The 22595-nt window shown below is 35.4% G+C and overlaps 1 protein-coding gene and 1 non-coding gene across 3 annotated transcripts; one reads left to right on the plus strand and one right to left on the minus strand.

The window, feature by feature from the left end:
• Positions 1-987: 987 nt before the first annotated feature.
• On the minus strand, positions 988-5193 carry LOC112715232 (aspartic proteinase-like protein 1). 2 transcript variants are annotated; one of them, XM_025766991.3, is made up of 10 exons: positions 4611-5193; positions 4057-4195; positions 3042-3292; positions 2672-2902; positions 2433-2571; positions 2255-2325; positions 2038-2137; positions 1887-1947; positions 1706-1777; positions 988-1537 (listed from the first exon to the last, which is right to left on the minus strand). In XM_025766991.3, the coding sequence occupies exons 1-10, from the start codon at positions 4901-4903 to the stop codon at positions 1305-1307; spliced, it is 1590 nt and encodes a 529-aa protein (XP_025622776.1). In that variant the 5' UTR covers positions 4904-5193; the 3' UTR covers positions 988-1304. The 2 variants fall into 2 exon arrangements, with proteins under 2 accessions (XP_025622776.1, XP_025622777.1); XM_025766992.3 differs by having other exon boundaries at positions 3042-3326; positions 4611-5192.
• A 16600-nt stretch (positions 5194-21793) lies between these two features.
• Positions 21794-21901, plus strand: LOC112719215 (small nucleolar RNA R71). Its single transcript, XR_003161526.1, has one exon. It is a non-coding gene; the product is annotated as a small nucleolar RNA R71 (small nucleolar RNA).
• Positions 21902-22595: the final 694 nt, after the last annotated feature.

Genomic DNA, 22595 nt, shown 5'->3' on the forward strand with positions numbered 1-22595 from the left:
CGAATGAGGTGGGTTCGAACTCCTTATATAGCCGAATCCAGTGTAATTTGAAATAACTCCATTCGAATTACTACTAAAGGCAAAATGTGAGTAATTTGAATCAACCAGATTCGAACTACTTGGGGTTTCGTGCAATGGTGTAATTCGAATCAACCTGATTCGAATTAGTGAGTGTGTGCGTGTGTGTAATTCGAATTGACCTGATTCAAATTACATAAAAATGTGGTTTAGTTGATTTATGAACCAATTTTTGGTTTGGTTGATTTGTATAATATTCTACTCCATTGGCTTAGTTACATGATTTGCCCTTATATCCAAGTATATCATGTATAAATAACTTGAACTATTCAATCAGGAGTGTATGTGTGTATATATATATATATATATATATATATATATATATATATAAAGTGAGCTTGAAATAATTTTCTTCCCTATCTTTTTTTTTTTTTTTTTAACATAGCTTGAACTATTTAAATGACTTATATTCAGACTATTTTAATACAGAATTTGGCAAGTGAGGATGCACAAAAAGCACAATATTTAGCACAGTTCACAAGAGTTTCAAGTAGGACTTGCAAAGTGAGCAAAGTAGCACAATATTTAAAAATATATTTTTTATCTTAAATTATAAATTTTAAACCCTAAATCCTAAATTCTAAATCTTCCAATTTTTACAATTAAAAAAAAAATGGACTAATATTGGCTAATGAAAAATTAGTTTCATGTACTTAGAACTTGTTTAGACATCATTTTTAAAAAAGATCTTTTTTTAAATAATATTTTTTTAAAAGATCATTTACAAAAATAAAAATAATTTTATATTTGAATATTTCGTGTAAAAAACTCTTTTTATTTATCAATTATATTTAGATAAAATAAAATAAAAATACTTTTTATTGATTTATTAAAAATTTATCAAGCACACTAAAAAATAAGAAATATCTTTTTTCATCGATTTAATAAGACCCCAACAAACACTTAATCTTTAGGAAAATAGCAACTTTGAATGTAAATAGGCTGGTCTTTACTCTTTACTCTTTCGGACAAGAAGCAAATTAAATTTACATAACCTCGCCCCAAGAACAGTGGGGGTTAACAGGAAAAAAAAAATGGTCCGTTACAAGCCGCAAGGAATTAAATGCTGGTAACGTTGAAAACTAACAGCATTATATGGCGTGAGATCTAACTTACTTACAAAGCTAGGAGGACAAAATGTTAACAGATTTGGATATACATATACATGTAAAGCTATCTAGACACTAGACATGCTACATATGAAAATACATTAGAAAGTGAAGGTCTCATAAGAAGGCTACTAGAAGTTGGAATAGAAGAAACAAATAACAGTGCCAATGATGCCGGCATGAAATCGTCAAAGACGTAGCACCAGAAGGTTTGCGAGGAGCTGTTCCGGCAACAGCTGGGGCAACCGCATTCCCCTTAGTTCTCTGCTGCTCATCTGCCGGTAATGGGTTCGAGGCTGTCTCGTTTGGAGGCGAAAGGGGCATTGCCTTACCTAGATTGAGATCCTTACCTACAGATTCATATAGCATTTAAGCAAAAAGGGTTTCATAAAAAAAGGGACTTGGGGATACAGATTCACTATGTTTTTTAATTTTTAACTTTAAGATTTAGAAGCATATAGATTTGAATAAAATCAGCATTTGATTTTTTATTCATATGATAAGGAGAAACGACTCACAATTTGACCGTGACCATGCTAACTTCTTGTTTTCTTGATCAAATACCAACCGATATCCCGTCATGAAGTTCTCTGCAAAAGGTTATATTTATATTAGCTTTGGGGTCAAAATAAGTATCTTTTTATCCTATAGAATAGGGAGCAATCAATAGACTTTGCCATAGAAAATATGTAAACTTACGTCCTATTGTTCCCATATCCCCTTCAGCTGGCTCTATGGCTAAACAAAATGCAGTTGTTTTCTGCACAAAATGGATCAGTCCTCAGGATTTAGAGGACAACCAACATAACGAGGCGAGAAAACAGAAAAGAATCACTTAATCTATACCAACCTGATCGACATTGAATACAAACACAGGATTATAGACCACAAAGCTGTTATTCTGCTGGAACATGAGTGTTAAGGTGGGAATCTTTGGCAAGTCTTGTGAACTGAATGAACAAAGATTTTAAAAAGGAAAAAAAAAGGAGAAATTATAGCAATCATCCATTTAGGACATCCAAACATTGAGGAGAAAAGTACAAATGAGTGAGATAGAGTATATTCACCTGGAAGCATAACAATACTCCCAGGGAGTATCTTTGAAGGTAGCTCTTGAGGCATTTAGCTTTTTATCAAACTGCCACAAATATAACCATATTAAGCCAGCTGTGAAGGATTTACATAAGTACAAATGTACAATAACAACTAATAATTGTCTACATCAAATTCTAAAAAACGAAGTACCTCCTCTGCTATGGATTCATACACATGCCCAGGAAGAAATGTAAATGATGTTCCACTATCAACCTGTGCTTTAAAACTTGTCATTTTGAGACAAGAATTCCCAATACAACATGTCTCCACTCCAATAATGTAGGTTGAACTAACAAGCAAATTCATCACAATTAGCATGATGGAGTTTTCTAAAGTACTTCAATGCAAAAGATTGAAAACTGACTTAAAGCACATAGATAGTTCCATACTATATTCCATCGAATGGCAAGAATGAAGTAGACTGTTGTTGGATGGATGATCCCTGGTCCCCAAAAAACATGCGACCAGAACCATCAGCATTAAAACATAAGGAAAAAGAATCATGGATTAGTCCTGATTTTGCAAGAATACTTGGAACTGAACTCTCCCCAGGTCCCAAACCCATGAGGCCATCCGGAGCTATCCCATCTAAATACCCGCCACTCTGCTTCATACCACACCTGCACTCGTCAAAAATGAAGTCGGAAAAAATAAAATAACGTAAAATCAAGCAACTATTTCTAACACAGTGAAACAGAAACACCATCATTCATCAGGGGAATGATGTTTAGTAATTAAGATAGGAAAACGCAGTCACACCCGATAACAACCGAAGCCTGAACAGAAGTGTTAGATCCGCCAGCACTACCACCACCTCCTGATTGAAGATGCAATATGTCCTCAACCAACAATCCAGAACTCGATGTATTTTCTGATACGTAATTGATTGTGTATGGACACTGCTGCTTGGAACTCTTACAGTTTGAACCCAGATCACATAACTGATGGCTGCAAGACAGAGGCTTGCTGGATCTTGAACGAGAAGGACTATACTCATTCAGATCTCTATCCTGCATAATAGATGCCCCAAACATGAGGGAGCACCTGCCAATCAATTATTGCAAAATAAGTGCTAATTGCTAAACCTATCTCGTTATTGTCTCTTAGCTTACCCTCTAACTTCATTGAAAATGGAGTTATATTTAACATTAAACACTTTCGTCTTTTGACCGGAGATCTTGACTGATATTACTGTGAGATTAACACTAGGGGAATTGTCATGATTGGCATCCTATTAACAATTTGATTTCCAATTAAGGCTATGTTTAGAAAAGAGAGTTTTACAGGGACAAGGCTAGTAGGGTTTTCATTATATATATATATATGTGTGTGTGTGTGTGTGTGTGTGTGTGTGTGTGTGTTGGCACTTGCTCAAGTACTTTACACTTTGTTAATTCAAGTGGTTCAACATTTATTTTCCTTAAACAAAATCCCATGTATAAGTCTGACAGATTGTTTTATTATTTATTATTATTAAAAAAACACCTGGTATTTTGGGAGCTTTCCCCTGTAGTAAAGCCAGACTTGACTCAAACAGCATTCTAGAGACTAATGGCTTATACTATAGCTTCCTAACTTCAAAAACAAGAACTATGTACCTTCCCTTCAAAGCCTACCATTCAAACATAAGTAGTTCTTGCATGATGGAATGCTAAATTATTGTTTTAAATTGCTACAATCACACAACTGCAATTGCTACCATAATATTACAGTTTTAACAACCATGGCAAATCATATAGATAGATAGATAGATGAACAGGATTAGGCAGCATACCAGAGGGGCATAGTAACTGGCAGACAAGGGAGCGCACTGTATGCAATCACATGGAACCCATAACAGATCACTCCCGGCATCCAATGCCACTAAAAACGAAATACTCGGTGTCCCTATATCAATCCAAGTGTAATGCAACCTAACCAAATCACAAAAAGTTATAAAAAAAATATTAATAATAAAAAAAATAAAAAAATAAAAAAATTACATTGAGAGTAAATGCGCTCTTCGGCACCTGACCATTTGCTCAAATGATTAATTCAACTAATTGGTCTAAGTGGCCCACGGTGACTTAGTGATGGTTAAAGGGCCGCTTAGACCGGTATCAGAAATGATTGAGGACTGCTCGGGGATTTTCAAATTGTAGAGGGTCGTAATGGTCAGGGATGGGCATTTACTCTTACGTTAATTTCACAATTTTATCTCGTCCCTCCAACTATTTTAGCAAATTATTACTAATACCATGCTACATAAAAATAAAAAATAAGTCTAAGCAATACAAATTCAATGTTCACAAAAAAAAAAAAAAAAGAAAATACTATTAGCTTAGTTACCAGCCGAAGTCGTTGCCGGGTGCCATCGTTTTGGCACCGCGAGAAGGAAAGAGGAGCTGGCGAGCGCCGAGCCTGATCTTATCACTTTGTAGAAGCATCTGGTAATAGAGAATGGTTCGCCGGTCCGGAACCGAACGGGACCGGTGGCGAACTAGGTTCAGTTCTCGGGAGAAACGGTGAATCAGCTTGGCCGAGAAGGTGGACGGTTGCAACGGCATTGGGAAAGCCGTTGGAGAGAGCATCAGCAATAACGAGGAGAGTAACAGAATAGCAACTACCGACCGTGTCCGCATCGAGATCGGAGAATCGAGATCTATGCGAGCACTTTATCCTATACGATTTTTAAGTGCAAGTGTTTTGTGTGTGAGTGATTAGCGGGTAAACGAGAGATTACGATGTGTTAATTAGTGTGATTAGTGAGAAAGAGGGGTTTGTCTGAGGGAAGATTTGAGTTTGAACGACGGGGAAGCGTGTCGTCGTTGGTGTGTGTGTGGAGGAGGTTACTGTGTGTTTGTGACTTGTGAGAGTGAGAGTGAGAGTGTGGGTGTAGCTGTGTCTGGATAAAACAAAACAAAACAAAACAGCACATAATTTATGTTACTGTGTATTTATTTATTAATGGGAAAGGGAACGGTGATGGCCTCATGGTGGGTTTGATGTGAAATGATTATTTGTCCTTTTTGAGTTTTTTCCCTCTCCATTAAAGTAACTATTTTAACTTGACTAAAATTAAAAAATATATATATAAATAGATCTCTAATTTTTTGTCACAAGAACATTTAATTTTTTGAGAATTAAAAAATATATTTAAATTTTTAATCTCTTTAAATTAGGACACTAAGGCATTGTTTGATTTAAAGGAAATTGAATAGAAAGAAAATGTAAAGATAAAAAATGGATAAAAAATTAACTTTTCTTCTATTTGAATCAGCGTAAAAAAATGGGAGGAAAATAAAAAATAATACGAAAGCCATTTAAAATTTTTTTTCTCAGACATAAGATGAAAACGAAAGAAAAAAGTATAAACAATAGTAAAATTACAAATTTATCCTTCATATAAATAATGGTAAAAATACATTACTATATTATTATTTTAATTATTTATATATAATATAGGAAAAGGTATTAATGTAATTTTACTTGGTTATGATTTTCTCCCTCCTTACTTTTTCTTCTATTCAAATAAAAAAAATTTACTCCTATTTTTTTCATTTATTTTCTCTTCATCCAAACAATATAAAAAAATTTAACTTTTCCTTTCATTTTCTTTCCTTCTATTTTCTTTTCTCTCAATTTCCATCTTCCATCCAAACAAAGTATTAGACCTTGCCTGTCCATTTGAACTTATAAAATGTAATGAAAATATGACGTAAATATTGTTTTTCAGATATGGTCATTATTATCACATGAATGTGTCAAAAAAATTTAAAAACAAAAAAGCTCCCAAAAAATTAAAAAACATATTAGTTTTTTATTCTTTTTTCTTTACCTCTTTTAAAATACAGGACTTCTTTCTTTCTCTTCAAGTCTTTTCTCCATCTCGTCTCAGATACAAAATTACCTTTTTCTTATTTTTTAAACCTTCTTTAATAACAAAACAAATAAAAAGAAAAAATTTTTTGTTCTTTTTCAAAAATCACTGCCGACTATTATAATCATTACTATGTCGACGTTACATCCCTCCTCCAATCTCATCCTTGACTACGTCAGCCCCTTGTTGACTTTGATTCTGACCCAACATCATTGTACAGTTTGTTGTCACATTTGATAGCTACACTTGTAGCCTTGACGTTAACTACCACCGTCGATGTTAGCTACCACTGACTCTAAATTAAAAATTCTCTTTTTTGTCTCACTTAGAGATCCTTCTAATGTCAATTCTCCAAAATTCTCAAGTGAAGTTAGGCAGCTTTCAATTCTTTGGGACAGTAAAAATGACACTAGCACTAGAGAATATGAAGCTAGCATTCATTTCATAATTATTCAATGAGTAAGTTACGTTTAGATTATTATAAACAATTAGTAATTATTAACGCACCATTTTTGCATCCCTTCTCAAAATCTTTGTATATAAGGAGAAGAAGAAATGAGTGAGAGTGAGAGTCACTCACTAGTGGCACCATCGACTTGAGTGGCAGCATCAATGAAGCGTTCATGGAGGTCAGTGGTCTAACGAAGCCGAGGCTTCAGATCAGAAGTCAAAACTAGACACGGCTCTCCTCTTCTTCCTTCGTTCTGCATTATCATCTCTTCTACTCCTTCGCCACCACCGCCACCGCTACAAGAATATATCAACCTTGAAAACATACTTTTTCTTCTTCTTGTATGGTTACTCACAGGAGAAACAAAAAGAAATATACAACCATAAAGGAAAGGATTGCTAAGTAAATGGTGTCATTTTGAAACATACGGACTTATCTATTCCGTTTTAAAAAAATTTTTATGTGTGCATCTATAATAGCTAGGTCAACACAATTAAAGTCACTTCAGACTTTTTTATTGGTCTAACGAACCCATATAAATAGAAGAATTCATATATCTAATTTTTAAATTAGTCAAAAGACTAAAAAATATTTTCAAATGATCACAAAAAATAAAAAACCTATTTATTTTTTTTCAAATTTTTATAGAAGAATAACCCTTTTCAAGCAATTTTTTTATAGTTTCATTTTTAATACTCATGCTTAAAATCTTATTAAAGAACTAACATAATTTTTTATATTCATAAATTTTATATCAATTTTTCTCCCATTATTCTAATTCTGATAAATATTTTATTTATTAATTTATTTTAGATATTAAATTGATACAGATTTTCAATATTTATCAAAAGCGATTTAATTCTACAAAAGTGTGAACCAATTCATTGAGGATAAAAATTAGTGTATCTACTTGTATGAAATATGTATTTTTTTAAAAGTTTGATTTCGATGAATTAATTGTCTAAATTATTTTACATTAATTATATTAAACGTACATTAAAATTAATTTTCAAATCAAATTTTTTATAAAATTATATATTAAAATATAAATATACATTAAAATTAAATTAAATAATATATATTTATTTATAAATAAATACATAACAATTATTTTTTGTGCGGCATAGAATTTTTTAATTTTTATATAGTCTCCATAATTATATTCGTTATTTTATATGATTATTTATATTTGATTATGAAAAGTGATTATTTTGACCGATATGGTGATATATAATTTGATGCATGTATAAATTTTTTTTAAGATGTTAATACATCAAAATTAAATTATTTTTTATTTATGTTTAAATTTTTTAAAAATAAACATTTCATCTATATATTTAATTTAGACAAAATAATCTTATATATTTTTTGTCATTTATAAGAATATTGAAAAAACCATATAAACTAAAAATAATTAACAAAGTATTTGAATTAAAAAATAAAACAAAAAAATCCATGCAATAAACAAATAACCCAATATTTATTAAAAAAACAAATATACATACACATATTTTATAAGCAACCAATATTTTAATTTATACCTCCAAATTTGATTACACCACGTCCAAGTGTCCAACAAAAGGGTTGAAATATTATTTATGCTAATATTTTTATCCAACTAAACAACTATGAAAAATAACATCAACAACAAAGAGACACATACAAAATAATTAAACAAATACTTGCTTACCTTAATTTATCAAAAACCTATATATGTATAGGGATAAATTGTATAAATAAATAAAATGCTGGCCAAAATTACTCTATTATAAAACATTTTAAAATTTAAATAGATTTTCTAATATTTAGATTTAATATTTATAATTATTTATCTAATTTATGTATGTATTTAATAGATTTATATATAAAATTTAAATATTTTTATAAATTGCTATAGTTTGTTGTGATTTATGTGTTGAAGTTGCTTCTTCTTAAACTACTATTGCTTCTAATAATTTATGACTTTAATCAATTTTCACTCTACATTTTTGTAGTGGTTTATGTGTAAATTTTGAAATTTCTACGTTCTCTAACAATTTATATGGAGTAAGTATATAACCAAAATATAATAATTTTAAAAATAAGAGAACAGCTAAATAGCTTTTTTTTTAGAAGAAATGTAAATTTAAATTATCATGAGAAACATTTAAAATTAAATAAAAAAATTTAAAATTAAACAAAAACATCTAAAACCAAATAAAAATAAATATACAATAATGTAAAAAGAATATTCAAAAACCTAATAAAAAAAACATTTGAAATATAACAAAAAATATCTAAAATCTAACAAAAAAGAGATACCCAAAATCATTTAAAAAATTCCAAAACCTAACAAAACAAAAAACATTGAAAAAAGAACCTACGAAAACTAAAAAAAATTTATAACTATTAAAAAATACATTCAAAATCTAAAAAGAAGACACATAAAAATATCCAAAACATATAAAAAATACATATCCAAAAACCTAGAAAAAAGAAACATCCAAAATAAGTAAAAATAATCATCCAAAATCTACAAGAAAAAGAAGAATACCGTTGTAAAGAGAATATCCAAAACCTAATAACATAACAAAAAAAAACCTAATAAAAATGAAATATCCAAAATCATTTTAAAAAATTCAAAATCTAAAAAAATGAGACATACAATATTATTGAAAAAAAACATTTGAAAATTTAAAAAAGAAATATCTAACACTATTTTAAAAAATCCAAAATAAAAAAATTTAAAATTTAAAGAAAAAAAACATCTGAAACTTCGGAGAAAGAACATATAAAACTAGTAAGAAAAAGATTTTTTGCAAGTAGATGAAGAGGGTGGTCACGTCGTTCTTCCACGAGGAGATAGACTTTGCGGTGAGAGACGTTTGAAAGAAGGTGCGGATGTGCGACGACGTAATGACTGTCGAAGAATCAGGAGAGGCCGGTGGCATGGAGAGTGAGGGGAGGCAACATCGCATCAACATATGAAAGAAAAATTACGGTCGTGCCATTCTTGCACAAGCAGATGAGCATTGCAGTGAGAAGCATTTGGATGAGAAAGCGCAGATATGCAACAGTGCGACGATTGACGAAGGACTAAGAGGGGCCGGTGCTGCGAAGAGTGAAGGGGAGGTGACATTGTGGCAACGGAGGAGAAGAAGATCACGGTTCCAAAACATTATTGATTGGAGTAGTAAGGCACATATTATTAGGGATGAACGCGGATTTGATCCGATCGGATAGGGCCAAAATTTTGATCTGATCCGTATAAAAATCATCAGATCATATTAGATACGATATCCACAGTTTTTAAACTTGGATCTTATCCGATCCACAAATTTGTGGATCGGATCGGATATCGGATATATCCGCAAAACACAAAAATATTTTTAAAAGTTTATTTTTATTAAAAAGTATCAATAAAATTCATTTTTTCTATTCTTTTACATATGTTTACTGTAATATTAAACATATTTTTCTTAAATAATAAATTAAAATAAGATAACATAATAATTATTAGTTGAAATAAAACATAAAAAGAATATTTATTTATTTATTTCTTTATTTTTGCAGATGTACAGATATGTGGATACCTACACAAAATCTGCAATCCGATCTTACTAGCGTGCGGATCGGATCCGATCGGATCTATATCCACAATTTTCAGATAAATACCGCAGATATGTGGATTGGATTCGATCCATGAACACCCCTAGCACATATTTTGCGTGAGTACAAAAATAATTTTTTGAATATTAAAATCAAGTATATGAATATATGACTCGCACCTTCCTACCTAGTTGATTATCTATACTTTTCATTTAGGTTAAATTACACAGTTGGTCTCTACACTTTTAGTAAAATTGCAAATTGGTCTCTACACTTTAAAATTTAATAATTAGATCCTAAAGAGAATTAAAATTTACAATTTAGTCTCTACCGTTCAAAAAGTGTTTGATTTAATAGAATATTCTCAAAATTTATTTTATTTTAAACATGTGAGTTGTACATGTTTGATAACAGGGATCAATTTACAATTTTAGTGAAAGTATGGAGACTAATTATGTAATTTAACCATTTGAAAATGACCAAAAACTCCCTAAACTATCTGAACTCACCTCGCCCCTCCCCAACTCTCTCATTCTGACTTTCTCACTTTCCAAAATGACACCCCAACCCCAGCGCTCTTTATCTCTCACCTCGATTCACCGTTGCTGCACCGGATCCATCGCATTTGTGCTCACGAGTCGGGTCTCGTCTCCTTCCTCCATTTCGCCTTTCTCATCCGGCAATTTTTTCTTCTCTTTCAATTCCAATATTAAACACCGATAAATAGAAGAGAACGATTCCAATCCCAAACATGCTCAAAGCAAACAATTCAATGTCTAAGAAAAAAATAGCAAGAAATCAACATAAAAATAGCAACTCAATTTATTAGTGGATCCGGCGTGGTGATAGAGGCGAGAGGCACGGAGATAGTGAGCCAAGGTGAGAGACACAGAGCGCTGGAGTTGGGGTGTTATTTTGGAAAGTGAGAAAGTAAAAGTGAGAAAGTTGGGGAGGGACAATGTGGGTTCATATAGCTTAAGAAATTTTTGGTTATTTTCAAATAGTTAAATTATACAGTTGGTCTCTATACTTTCACTAAAATTATAAATTGGTCTTTATTGTTAAATATGTGCAATTTATATATTTAAAATAGAGAATATGTTGAGAATATTCTATTAAATCAAATATTTTTAAACGACAATAACTAAATTATAAATTTTAATTTTATTTAGAGGTTCAATTACAAATTTTTAAAATATAAAGATTAGTTTATAATTTTATTAAAGGTATAAGAATCAACTTCGTAATTTAACCTTTTATTTACTATTTATGGTAAATGATGATTAGGAAGGGGTGGGGCTCATAGCTTTGAGGGTTGACGTGTGTGAGAGAGAATGAATCGGGGATTTTATATGTTTGTTTGGGTGTGGCGCTGTCCATTTGTCTTTTCCACTGTGGGTCTTCTTCCTCCATGCTTTTTATTCTCATTCCTTCCTTTCTAATTAATAGTTCAAATGAAAACAAAAACGACGCATAACATAATAATGAAGCATCTGGACGAAATTCAACTATTCAAGTAACGAGAATTAAATCGTTTTCTAATTTGCTAAATGCCAGGTATGTATTTTATATATCACAGAGTAAGAGCGATTCTATTTAAGGAAAAAATATAATTAAAAAAATTAATTTTTAGCTAATTCTTTCGTAAATAGAGGATAGTTACCTTTTATAATTTATTTAATTATTATCGAAAGAATTGATTTGTAATTAAAATTAATTATTATTTTTACAAAATTTTACCAATATATAATTTGTCTACTGGTGAAGGCTTGTACCTTCTTTGTCAGGATGAGGTATACGGATAGTGGTGAAAAAATAAGAAGGTGAGCACTTGTAAAAAGCACTCCAACATTCAAGTAAATAAGTGGGTATTAAATTTTTTCAAATACCAATCTTCTTAGCATTCCCTTCGTATCAGAAAATGAGAAGTAATGGTTGTATCTTCGAATAATAATATTATGGTCGGAGAGTAATAACATATCTGACGTTTTGATACCATCGTTAATGGCTGATCTATAAATTATGGCCGAATTATAATTTTATGACTGATGTATAACGTTCATATCATAATCCCCAAACTTGACCTGGTGGTATTTTGATGAAACATGTTGAACTTTTTTTATCGGGTTTTAACTCGACATTTTGATATGGGTATGGAACCCAGTTCAATGTTTTTATCAAAATAATCTTAAAATAATTAAAAATGATATTTTAAAATTTCTTTTTAAGAAAAAAAATAAAAGGAGAAAAAAAGGGTCTTATCATTAAATTTGAGAGCGGATAGATTTTGGTTTCCAAAATCATTTATTGTCCGTTAATTTAGATTGAAATAACGGTTCATATTAATTTTAGAATTAAGACATTTTATAAATGTGTGAGTGAATTGTATTTGAAATCCTAAAAGTTTTATTAAAATAACTTTAGTTCTGTTTATACTTGTTTCGAAGATGAATAAAATAGGCCAATTTTTGTTCTTGTTTGTTTTCTAAGTTTGACTATTTGCTTTCTTCTTTTACTGGGTTGTGAAAAAAAAAAGAAAAATAAGTGAGAAAAAAGAGAAAGAATTGTAGAAAGTTGAGAATGATGGTTCCTATAACTAGGTTAGTGATGATGTAAAGATTCGGGCTTCTCTTTTTATTGATAGGAACAATGTGGGTGAGATAAATGTGTTGAAAATAGTGAAGTCTGGTTTCGAGTGGAGTTGCTGCCATGCATAAGGGATGATTGTGTTTTTTATAGATACAGTCATTTTTAGTATTTTTATATGTACATTTATTTGTTGGAGGAGCTTCATGTGAATCTTTCTTTCACAGATTTTGAATGTAATATTTTAAAATAGTTGAATTGTGTGTCATTCTAGCTACACCCTAATGGCTGGGGTTTTTGAGGTGTTTTCGAACATTAATGGATTTTTTAGAAATAAATCCTTCTTTAGAACTATTTTTCTCGTTGTTCCAGGCGAAAAGGGTTTGGCTAAATTTAAATAGTTCGCCAGGTTTTGCAATTTTTAAGCTTTATAAATCGTCACTCAAAGAATTTAAGAAAATATTTTTGAAAGTGAAGTGTGTTGAGGAAGATTTTTCTTTTTATCTTGACGAGCATTTAAGGGAGAAGTTTTCCTTGTTTTGGTGTTCTGAACCATAACAAATTTTGAGTCTAGAAACTATAAGTTCGATCAATGAGTGTATAATTGTGTACCTTATTGAGGTTGTTGATAGGTCAAACTTGATATCTGTTTTTGATTTGTTTCCGTGGAAAGATGATAGAGCCTCTATGGTAAACTATCTTGGTGAGAGCTAGCTGTGCGGTTTGTTTAATAAATTGTTGGTTTTGGTTGTTTGTTTGATGACTTTTGCTCGATTTACAGGTGGGAAATATCCTGGGGTGTCAGCTGTAACCTTGGGAGCTTGGCTTAAATTCAAAAATTTTGAAGGGTCTTCTTCTAACCCTGAGAAGGTGGATGGAGAGGGTGAGGTTAACCAACTGCCTCCTAAAAAGAAGAGCTTTGTGTTTAAGAAGAGAAAAGCCGATGTGATCAATTTGGTTGATGATATGACTGAGAGGGAGAAGGATATCCCTCTGGAAGAACTGACAACCTTTGTAGATAAGCAAGAGAAGCTGCATGTCTTTGCCGATGGTGGGGATGGTTCCTCGGTTTGGGAGAAGAGCTATCTTTTTAATGTGGTTGCTGATGAGGTGGTGCAGGCGTCATCTGACATTACACTGATTGAGGAGGTCGGGGATGTAGGTATTGACCAATATCTTCAAGTAAAAAATAGTTATCTTTGTCTAATAATTGCCTTAGTGGTTCTCGGTGTATATTTATCTTTTCCTCTTGTTGTAGGTTTTGGGTTTTCGCCTGACAAGTATAAGTCGGAGCCAGGAGAAGAGGAATAGGAAATTGTTACTGAAAAAGGATGAAACTGTAGGTCTTAATGAAGAGTTGGATTTGAAGAAAATTGTGATTCTTGATTTGAAAAAGAAGTTAGCTAAAAAAGATGAGGAGTTCAAGCTGAAGAACAGTAGTAATGATAAGTGTTCCGGGAGTTACCTGAAACTGTAGGTCGATCTCGGACGAGATCTTCTGTACTGGTTGGAATGGAGGTATCTGATTTGTAAGACTTGATGGAGGTGCTGATTCCTTCGTCTCTGGAGGGTGGGGGTACTTGCAAGGGACTCCGATGCTTAAGTTAGCAAGGATATTAACAGGTATTGAGTAGAATCAGAGTATGAGTTATACCTGCGTACTCTAGTGTATTTATAATGGTGTAGAGTGACCTCTTTAGATGAGATAAATTAGTTATCTTATCTTATATTTATCTTATCTTTGACTGGGGTCCTCGTACCTTCAAGGAAACTGCCTTTATCTCTATGGGCTTGGGCTGCCCTTGGATTCGGGATGTGTTCCTCTATTTGGGCCCTTTATTGGGCTTTCCTATGACTTGGCCAAGCTCTTTGAGAAGAGGTCGGATCATCCTAACCTGAAGAGGTCGGTCGCTTTGTCTGTAGAACATCCCGGGTCGGACAGCTCGACCCAGGGTATGAACAGTGCCCCTGCTCGAGCTCGGTTTTCCTTTGGAGGTGAAGTCTCTTTTTTTAAGACTTTGAACCTTCTCGGGTGGAGCCAAACTCGAGCATTTTGTCGACTTTATCTTTGTAGAGTTCCTTTTTGAATGCGGAACGTTTCGCTTCCTCTGAGAGCGCACGCTTTTGGATTAGCGTCCTTGCCGTGGGAACGCACGAGGTTTTTAAATGCCCTCATTAATTGGTTTTAATGCTTCGTTTCTTTGATCTTTTTGAACTTTTCACCAAACGGTTTCTCTTCTCTACTTCGTAACTTCCCTTTTATTTCTCATCTTCTGTTTTCCCCTGAAAGCTTACGTTTCTTGGTATCTCAACGTGGTTTCGGCGATCGTGAGTGCTTCCGACGGCAGCTTCTGGCCTCTTCGTCTTTAACCCTCTTCTGTATTCTTCTCCTTTTTCAGGTTGGTTTTTATTTTTCTTTCGTCGTCTATTTTGCTGCTCCGTATTTAAAGTTCTGACTGAGTGCATGTTGGAAGGCTTGGATCTTTGTATATTATCACGCTCGGTTTATTACTGTGATGCATGCCTTCTAGTCTTCTTATTGCCTTTATGTATGCTACTCCTGTTTTGCTGAACTTTGTTTGTTTTGAGGAAGTTTGCTCCTTTTAATGGCTTTTTTGATCTTCTTCGCGTTTGTTTTTCTTGGAAAGGGTTTCTGCTGAGACGTTAGTTTTTTCTGGGAAAGGGTTTCTGCTGAGACATTAGTCATGTGGATTTTCCTGAATCTTTATTCCCCGATTGCCTCCAAAGGATGCCCCTGAACTCTAGGTTGTGTGGTGCACGAAATTGTGATCAATACTTTTCACAACTCAAATAATCCCCGGTGATGAAACCAAAAACTTGGTGTTCAATACCATGGCATAAACACAATTTCGCACAACTAACCAGCAAGTGTACTGGGTCGTCCAAGTAATAAACCTTACGCGAGTAAGGATCGATCCCACAGAGATTGTTGGTATGAAGCAAGCTATGGTCACCTTGTAAATCTTAGTCAGGCAAACTCAAATGGGTATGGTGATATGCGAATAAAACATAAAGATAGAGATAGTGATACTTATGTAATTCATTGGTAGGAATTTCAGATAAGCGTATGAAGATGCCTTCCCTTCCGTCTCTCTGCTTTCCTACTGTCTTCATCCAATCCTTCTTACTCCTTTCCATGGCAAGCTTAAGCAAGGGTTTCACCGTTGTCAGTGGCTACCTCCCATCCTCTCAGTGGAAATGTTCAACGCACCCCGTCACGGCACGACTATCCATCTGTCGGTTCTCGATCAGGCCGGAATAGAATCCAGTGATTCTTTTGCGTCTGTCACTAACGCCCCGCCCTCAGGAGTTTGAAGCACGTCACAGTCATTCAATCATTGAATCCTACTCAGAATACCACAGACAAGGTTAGACCTTCCGGATTCTCTTGAATGCCGCCATCAGTTCTAGCCTATACCACGAAGATTTCGGTTAAAGAATCCAAGAGATATTCACCCAATCGAAGGTAGAACGGAGGTGGTTGTCAGTCACACGTTCATAGGTGAGAATGATGATGAGTGTCACGGATCATCACATTCATCAAGTTGAAGAACAAGTGATATCTTAGAACAAGAACAAGCGGAATTGAATAGAAGAATAATAGTAATTGCATTAATACTCGAGGTACAGCAGAGCTCCACACCTTAATCTATGGTGTGTAGAAACTCCACCGTTGAAAATACATAAGAACAAGAGTGATCATTGGCTTCGGTCCCAGAGAGGGAACCAGAAGAACCAAGATGTGAATACAATAGTAAAAGGTCCTATATATAGAGAACTAGTAGCCTAGGATTTACAGATATGAGTAAATGACATAAAAATCCACTTCTGGGCCCACTTGGTGTGTGCTTGGGCTGAGCAATGAAGCATTTTCGTGTAGAGACTCTTCTTGGAGTTAAACGCCAACTTTTATGCCAGTTTGGGCGTTTAACTCCCATTTTGGTGCCAGTTCCGGCGTTTAACGCTGGGATTTCTGAGGGTGAATTTGTACGCCGGTTTGGGCCATCAAATCTTGGGCAAAGTATGGACTATCATATATTGCTGGAAAGCCCAGGATGTCTACTTTCCAACGCCGTTGAGAGCGCGCCAATTGGGCTTCTGTAGATCCAGAAAATCAGCTTCGAGTGCAGGGAGGTCAGAATCCAACAGCATCTGCAGTCCTTTTTAGTCTCTGAATCAGATTTTTGCTCAGGTCCCTCAATTTCAGCCAGAAAATACCTGAAATCACAGAAAAACACACAAACTCATAGTAAAGTCCAGAAAAGTGAATTTTAACTAAAAACTAATAAAAATATACTAAAAACTAACTAGATCATACTAAAAACATACTAAAAATAATGCCAAAAAGCGTACAAATTATCCGCTCATCACAACACCAAACTTAAATTGTTGCTTGTCCTCAAGCAACTGAAAATCAAACAAGATAAAAAGAAGAGAATATGCAATGAATTCCAAAAACATCTATGAAGATCAGTATTAATTAGATGAGCGGGGCTTTTAGCTTTTTGCCTCTGAACAGTTTTGGCATCTCACTCTATCCTTTGAAATTCAGAATGGTTGGCTTCTTTAGGAACTCAGAATCCAGATAGTGTTATTGATTCTCCTAGTTAAGTATGATGATTCTTGAACATAGCTACTTATTGAGTCTTGGTCGTGGCCCAAAGCACTCTGTCTTCCAGTATTACCACCGGATACATACATGCCACAGACACATAATTGGGTGAACCCTTTCAGATTGTGACTCAGCTTTGCTAGAGTCCCCAATTAGAGGTGTCCAGGGTTCTTAAGCACACTCTTATTGCCTTGGATCACAACTTTATTTCTCTTTTTCTCTTTTCTTTCTCTTTTTCTCTTTTTTTCGTTTTTCTTCTCTTTTTTTTTGTATTCACTGCTTTTTCTTGCTTCAAGAATCATTTTTATGATTTTTCAGATCCTCAGTAACATGTCTCCTTTTTCATCATTCTTTCAAGAGCCAACATTCATGAACCACAAATTCAAAAGACATATGCACTGTTTAAGCATACATTCAGAGAACAAAAGTATTGCCACCACATCAAGATAATTAAACTGTTATAAAATTCAAAATTCATGCAATTCTACTCTTTTTCAATTAAGAACATTTTTTATTTAAGAGAGGTGATGGATTCATAGGACATTCATAACTTTAAGGCATAGACACTAAGACACTAATGATCACAAGACACAAACATGGACAAACATAAGCACTAAAATTCGAAAAACAGGAAAATAAAGAACAAGGAAATTAAAGAACGGGTCCACCTTAGTGATGGCGGCTTGTTTTTCCTCTTGAAGATCCTATGGAGTGCTTGAGCTCCTCAATGTCTCTTCCTTGTCTTTGTTGCTCCTCTCTCATGATTCTTTGATCTTCTCTAATTTCATGGAGGATGATGGACTGTTCTTGGTGCTCCACCCTTAGTTGTCCCATGTTGGAATTCAATTCTCCTAGGGAGGTGTTTAGTTGCTCCCAATAGTTTTGTGGAGGAAAGTGCATCCCTTGAGGCATCTCAGGGATTTGATGATGACAGGGGTCTCTTGTTTGCTCCATCCTCTTCTTAGTGATGGGCTTGTCCTCATCAATGGGGATGTCTCCCTCTATGTCAACTCCAACTGAATAACAGAGGTGACAAATGAGATGAGGAAAGGCTAACCTTGCCAAGGTAGAGGACTTGTCCGCCACCTTATAGAGTTCTTGAGCTATAACCTCATGAACTTCTATTTCTTCTCCAATCATGATGCTATGAATCATGATAGCCCGGTCTATAGTAACTTCGGACCGGTTGCTAGTGGGAATGATTGAGCGTTGGATAAACTCTAACCATCCTCTAGCCACGGGTTTGAGGTCATGCCTTCTCAATTGAACCGGCTTCCCTCTTGAATCTCTCTTCCATTGGGCGCCCTCTTCACATATGACTGTGAGGACTTGGTCCAACCTTTGATCAAAGTTGACCCTTCTAGTGTAAGGATGTTCATCTCCTTGCATCATGGGCAAGTTGAATGCCAACCTTACATTTTCCAGACTAAAAACCAAGTATTTCCCCCGAACCATAGTAAGCCAATTCTTTAGATCCGGGTTCACACTTTGGTCATGGTTCTTGGTGATCCATGCATTGGCATAGAACTCTTGAACCATCAAGATTCCGACTTGTTGAATGGGGTTGGTAAGAACTTCCCAACCTCTTCTTCGGATCTCATGTCGGATCTCCGGATATTCACCCTTTTTGAGTGAAAAAGGGACCTCGGGGATCACCTTCTTCAAGGCCACAACTTCATAGAAGTGGTCTTGATGCACCCTTGAGATGAATCTTTCCATCTCCCCTGACTCGGAGGTGGAAGCTTTTGCCTTCCCTTTCCTCTTTCTAGAGGTTTCTCCGGCCTTGGATGCCATAAATGGTTATGGAAAAACAAAAAGCAATGCTTTTACCACACCAAACTTAAAAGGTTTGCTCGTCCTCGAGCAAAAGAAGAAAGAAAAGAGTAGAAGAAGAAGAAATGAGGAAGAAGGGAATGGCTTTGTGTTCGGCCAAAAGGGGGAGAAGTGGTGTTTAGGTTGTGTGAAAATGAAGGAGTGAAGATGGGTTTATATAGGAGTGGGGGGTGGTGATGGTTTGGCTATGTGAGGGTGGGTTTGGGAGAGAAAGTGTTTTGAATTTGAATGGTTAGGTAGGTGGGGTTTTATGAAGGATGGATGTGAGTGGTGAAGAGAAAGATGGGATTTGATAGGTGAAGGGTTTTTGGGGAAGAGGTGTTGAGGTGATTGGTGAATGGGTGAAGAAGAAGAGAGAGAGTGGTGGGGTAGGTGGGGATCATGTGGGGCCCATAGATCCTGAGGTGTCAAGGAAAAGTCATCCCTGCACCAAATGGCAAGCAAAATCTCGTTTTGTGCCAATTCTGGCGTTAAACGCCGGGCTGGTGCCCATTTTTGGCGTTTAACGCCAGCTTCTTGCCCTTTTCTGGCATTTAACGCCAGTCTGGTGCCCCTTTCTGGCGTTAAACGCCCAGAATGGTGCCAGACTGGGCGTTAAACGCCCAACTGCTAGCCTCACTGGCGTTTAAACGCCAGCAGGTTCTTCCTCCAGGGTGTGCTATTTTTCTTTCTATTTTTCATTCTGTTTTTGCTTTTTTCATTGATTTTGTGACTTCTCATGATCATCAACCTACAAAAGAACATAAAATAACAAAGAAAAATAGATAAAATATAACATTGGGTTGCCTCCCAACAAGCGCTTCTTTAATGTCAGTAGCTTGACAGTGGGCTCTCATGGAGCCTCAGAAATGCTCAGAGCAATGTTGGAACCTCCCAACACCAAACTTAGAGTTTGAATGTGGGGGTTCAACACCAAACTTAGAGTTTGGTTGTGGCCTCCCAACACCAAACTTAGAGTTTGGTTGTGGCCTCCCAACACCAAACTTAGAGTTTGGCTGTGGGGGCTCTGTTTGGCTCTGTTTTGAGAGAAGCTCTTCATGCTTCCTCTCCATGGTGACAGAGGGATATCCTTGAGCCTTAAACAATAAGGATTCTTCATTCACTTGAATGAGAAACTCTCCTCTATCAACATCAATCACAGCCCTTGCTGTGGCTAGGAAGGGTCTGCCAAGGATGATGGATTCATCCATGCACTTCCCAGTCTCTAGGACTATGAAATCAGCAGGGATGTAATGGTCTTCAACTTTTACCAGAACATCCTCTACAAGTCCATAGGCTTGTTTTCTTGAATTGTCTGCCATCTCTAGTGAGATTTTTGCAGCTTGCACCTCAAAGATACCTAACTTCTCCATTACAGAGAGAGGCATGAGGTTTACACTTGACCCTAAGTCACACAAGGCCTTCTTGAAGGTCATGGTGCCTATGGTACAAGGTATTGAAAACTTCCCAGGATCCTGTCTCTTTTGAGGCAGTTTCTGCCTAGACAAGTTATCCAGTTTTTTGGTGAGCAAAGGGGCTTCATCCTTCCAAGTCTCATTTCCAAATAACTTGTCATTTAGCTTCATGATTGCTCCAAGGTATTTAGCAACTTGCTCTTCAGTGACATACTCATCCTCTTCAGAGGAAGAATACTCATCAGAGCTTATGAATGGCAGAAGTAAGTCCAATGGAATCTCTATGGTCTCATTTTGAGCCTCAGATTCCCATGGTTCCTCATTGGGGAACTTGGAGGCCAGTGGACGTCCATTGAGGTCTTCCTCAGTGACGTTCACTGCCTCTTCCTCCTCCCCAAATTCGGCCATGTTGATGGCCTTGCACTCTCCTTTTGGATTTTCTTCTGTATTGCTTGGGAGAGTACTAGGAGGGAGTTCAGTAATTTTCTTGCTCAGCTGACCCACTTGTGCCTCCAAATTTCTAATGGAGGACCTTGTTTCAGTCATGAAACTTTGAGTGGTTTTGATTAGATCAGAGACCATGGTTGCTAAGTTAGAGGTATTCTGCTTAGAACTCTCTGTCTGTTGCTGAGAAGATGATGGAAAAGGCTTGCTATTGCTAAACCTGTTTCTTCCACCATTATTATTGTTGAAACCTTGTTGAGGTCTCTGTTGATCCTTCCATGAGAAATTTGGATGATTTCTCCATGAAGGATTATAGGTGTTTCCATAGGATTCTCCCATGTAATTCACCTCTTCCATTGAAGGGTTCTCAGGATCATAGGCTTCTTCCTTAGATGAAGCCTCCTTAGTACTGCTTGGTGCATTTTGCATTCCAGACAGACTTTGAGAAATCATATTGACTTGTTGAGTCAATATTTTGTTCTGAGCCAATATGGCATTCAGAGTGTCAATCTCAAGAACTCCTTTCTTCTGACTAGTCCCATTGTTCACAGGATTTCTTTCAGAAGTGTACATGAATTGGTTATTTGCAACCATTTCAATCAGCTCTTGAGCTTCTGTAGGCGTCTTCTTCAGATGAAGAGATCCTCCAGCAGAGCTATCCAAAGACATTTTGGACAGTTTATAGAGACCATCATAGAAAATACCTATGATGCTCCATTCAGAAAGCATATCAGAAGGACACTTTCTGATTAATTGTTTGTATCTTTCCCAAGCTTCATAGAGGGATTCTCCTTCCTTCTGTCTGAAGGTTTGGACTTCCACTCTAAGCTTACTCAATTTTTGAGGTGGAAAGAACTTTGCCAAGAAGGCATTGACTAGCTTTTCCCAAGAGTCTAGGCTTTCTTTAAGTTGAGAGTCCAACCATGTCCTAGCTCTGTCTCTTACAGCAAAAGGGAATAGCATAAGTCTGTAGACCTCAGGGTCAACCCCATTAGTCTTGACAGTGTCACAGATTTGCAAGAATTCAGCTAAAAACTGATGAGGATCTTCCAATGGAAGTCCATGGAACTTGCAATTCTGTTGCATTAGAGAAACTAATTGAGGCTTAAGCTCAAAGTTGTTTGCTCCAATGGCAGGGATAGAGATGCTTCTCCCATAAAATTCGGGAGTAGGTGCAGTAAAGTCACCCAGCACCTTCCTTGCATTGTTGGCATTGTTGTTGTTTTCGGCTGCCATGGGTTTTTCTTCTTTGAAAATTTCTGTTAGGTCCTCTACAGAGAGTTGTGCTTTGGCTTCTCTTAGCTTTCTCTTCAAGGTCCTTTCAGGTTCAGGATCAGCCTCAACAAGAATGTTTTTGTCCTTGCTCCTGCTCATAAGAAAGAGAAGAGAACAAGAGAATGTGGAATCCTCTATGTCACAGTATAGAGATTCCTTGAGGTGTCAGAGGAAAAGAAAAATAGAAGGCAGAAGTAGAAAATTCGAACTTATCAAAGAAGATGGAGTTCGAATTTTGCATTAAGGAATA

This window comes from Arachis hypogaea, chromosome 10 (genome assembly GCF_003086295.3).
Source record: "Arachis hypogaea cultivar Tifrunner chromosome 10, arahy.Tifrunner.gnm2.J5K5, whole genome shotgun sequence".
Taxonomy (NCBI): Eukaryota; Viridiplantae; Streptophyta; class Magnoliopsida; order Fabales; family Fabaceae; genus Arachis; species Arachis hypogaea.

Coding starts and splice junctions, on each gene's coding strand:
- LOC112715232 (XM_025766991.3), bottom strand. CDS start 4,903: ATGCGGACACGGTCGGTAGTTGCTATTCTGTTACTCTCCTCGTTATTG. Junction 2,326..2,432: donor ATGAATCCATAGCAGAGGAG/GTACTTCGTTTT, acceptor TATTTGTGGCAG/TTTGATAAAAAGCTAAATGC. Junction 2,138..2,254: donor GAGTATTGTTATGCTTCCAG/GTGAATATACTC, acceptor TTGTTCATTCAG/TTCACAAGACTTGCCAAAGA.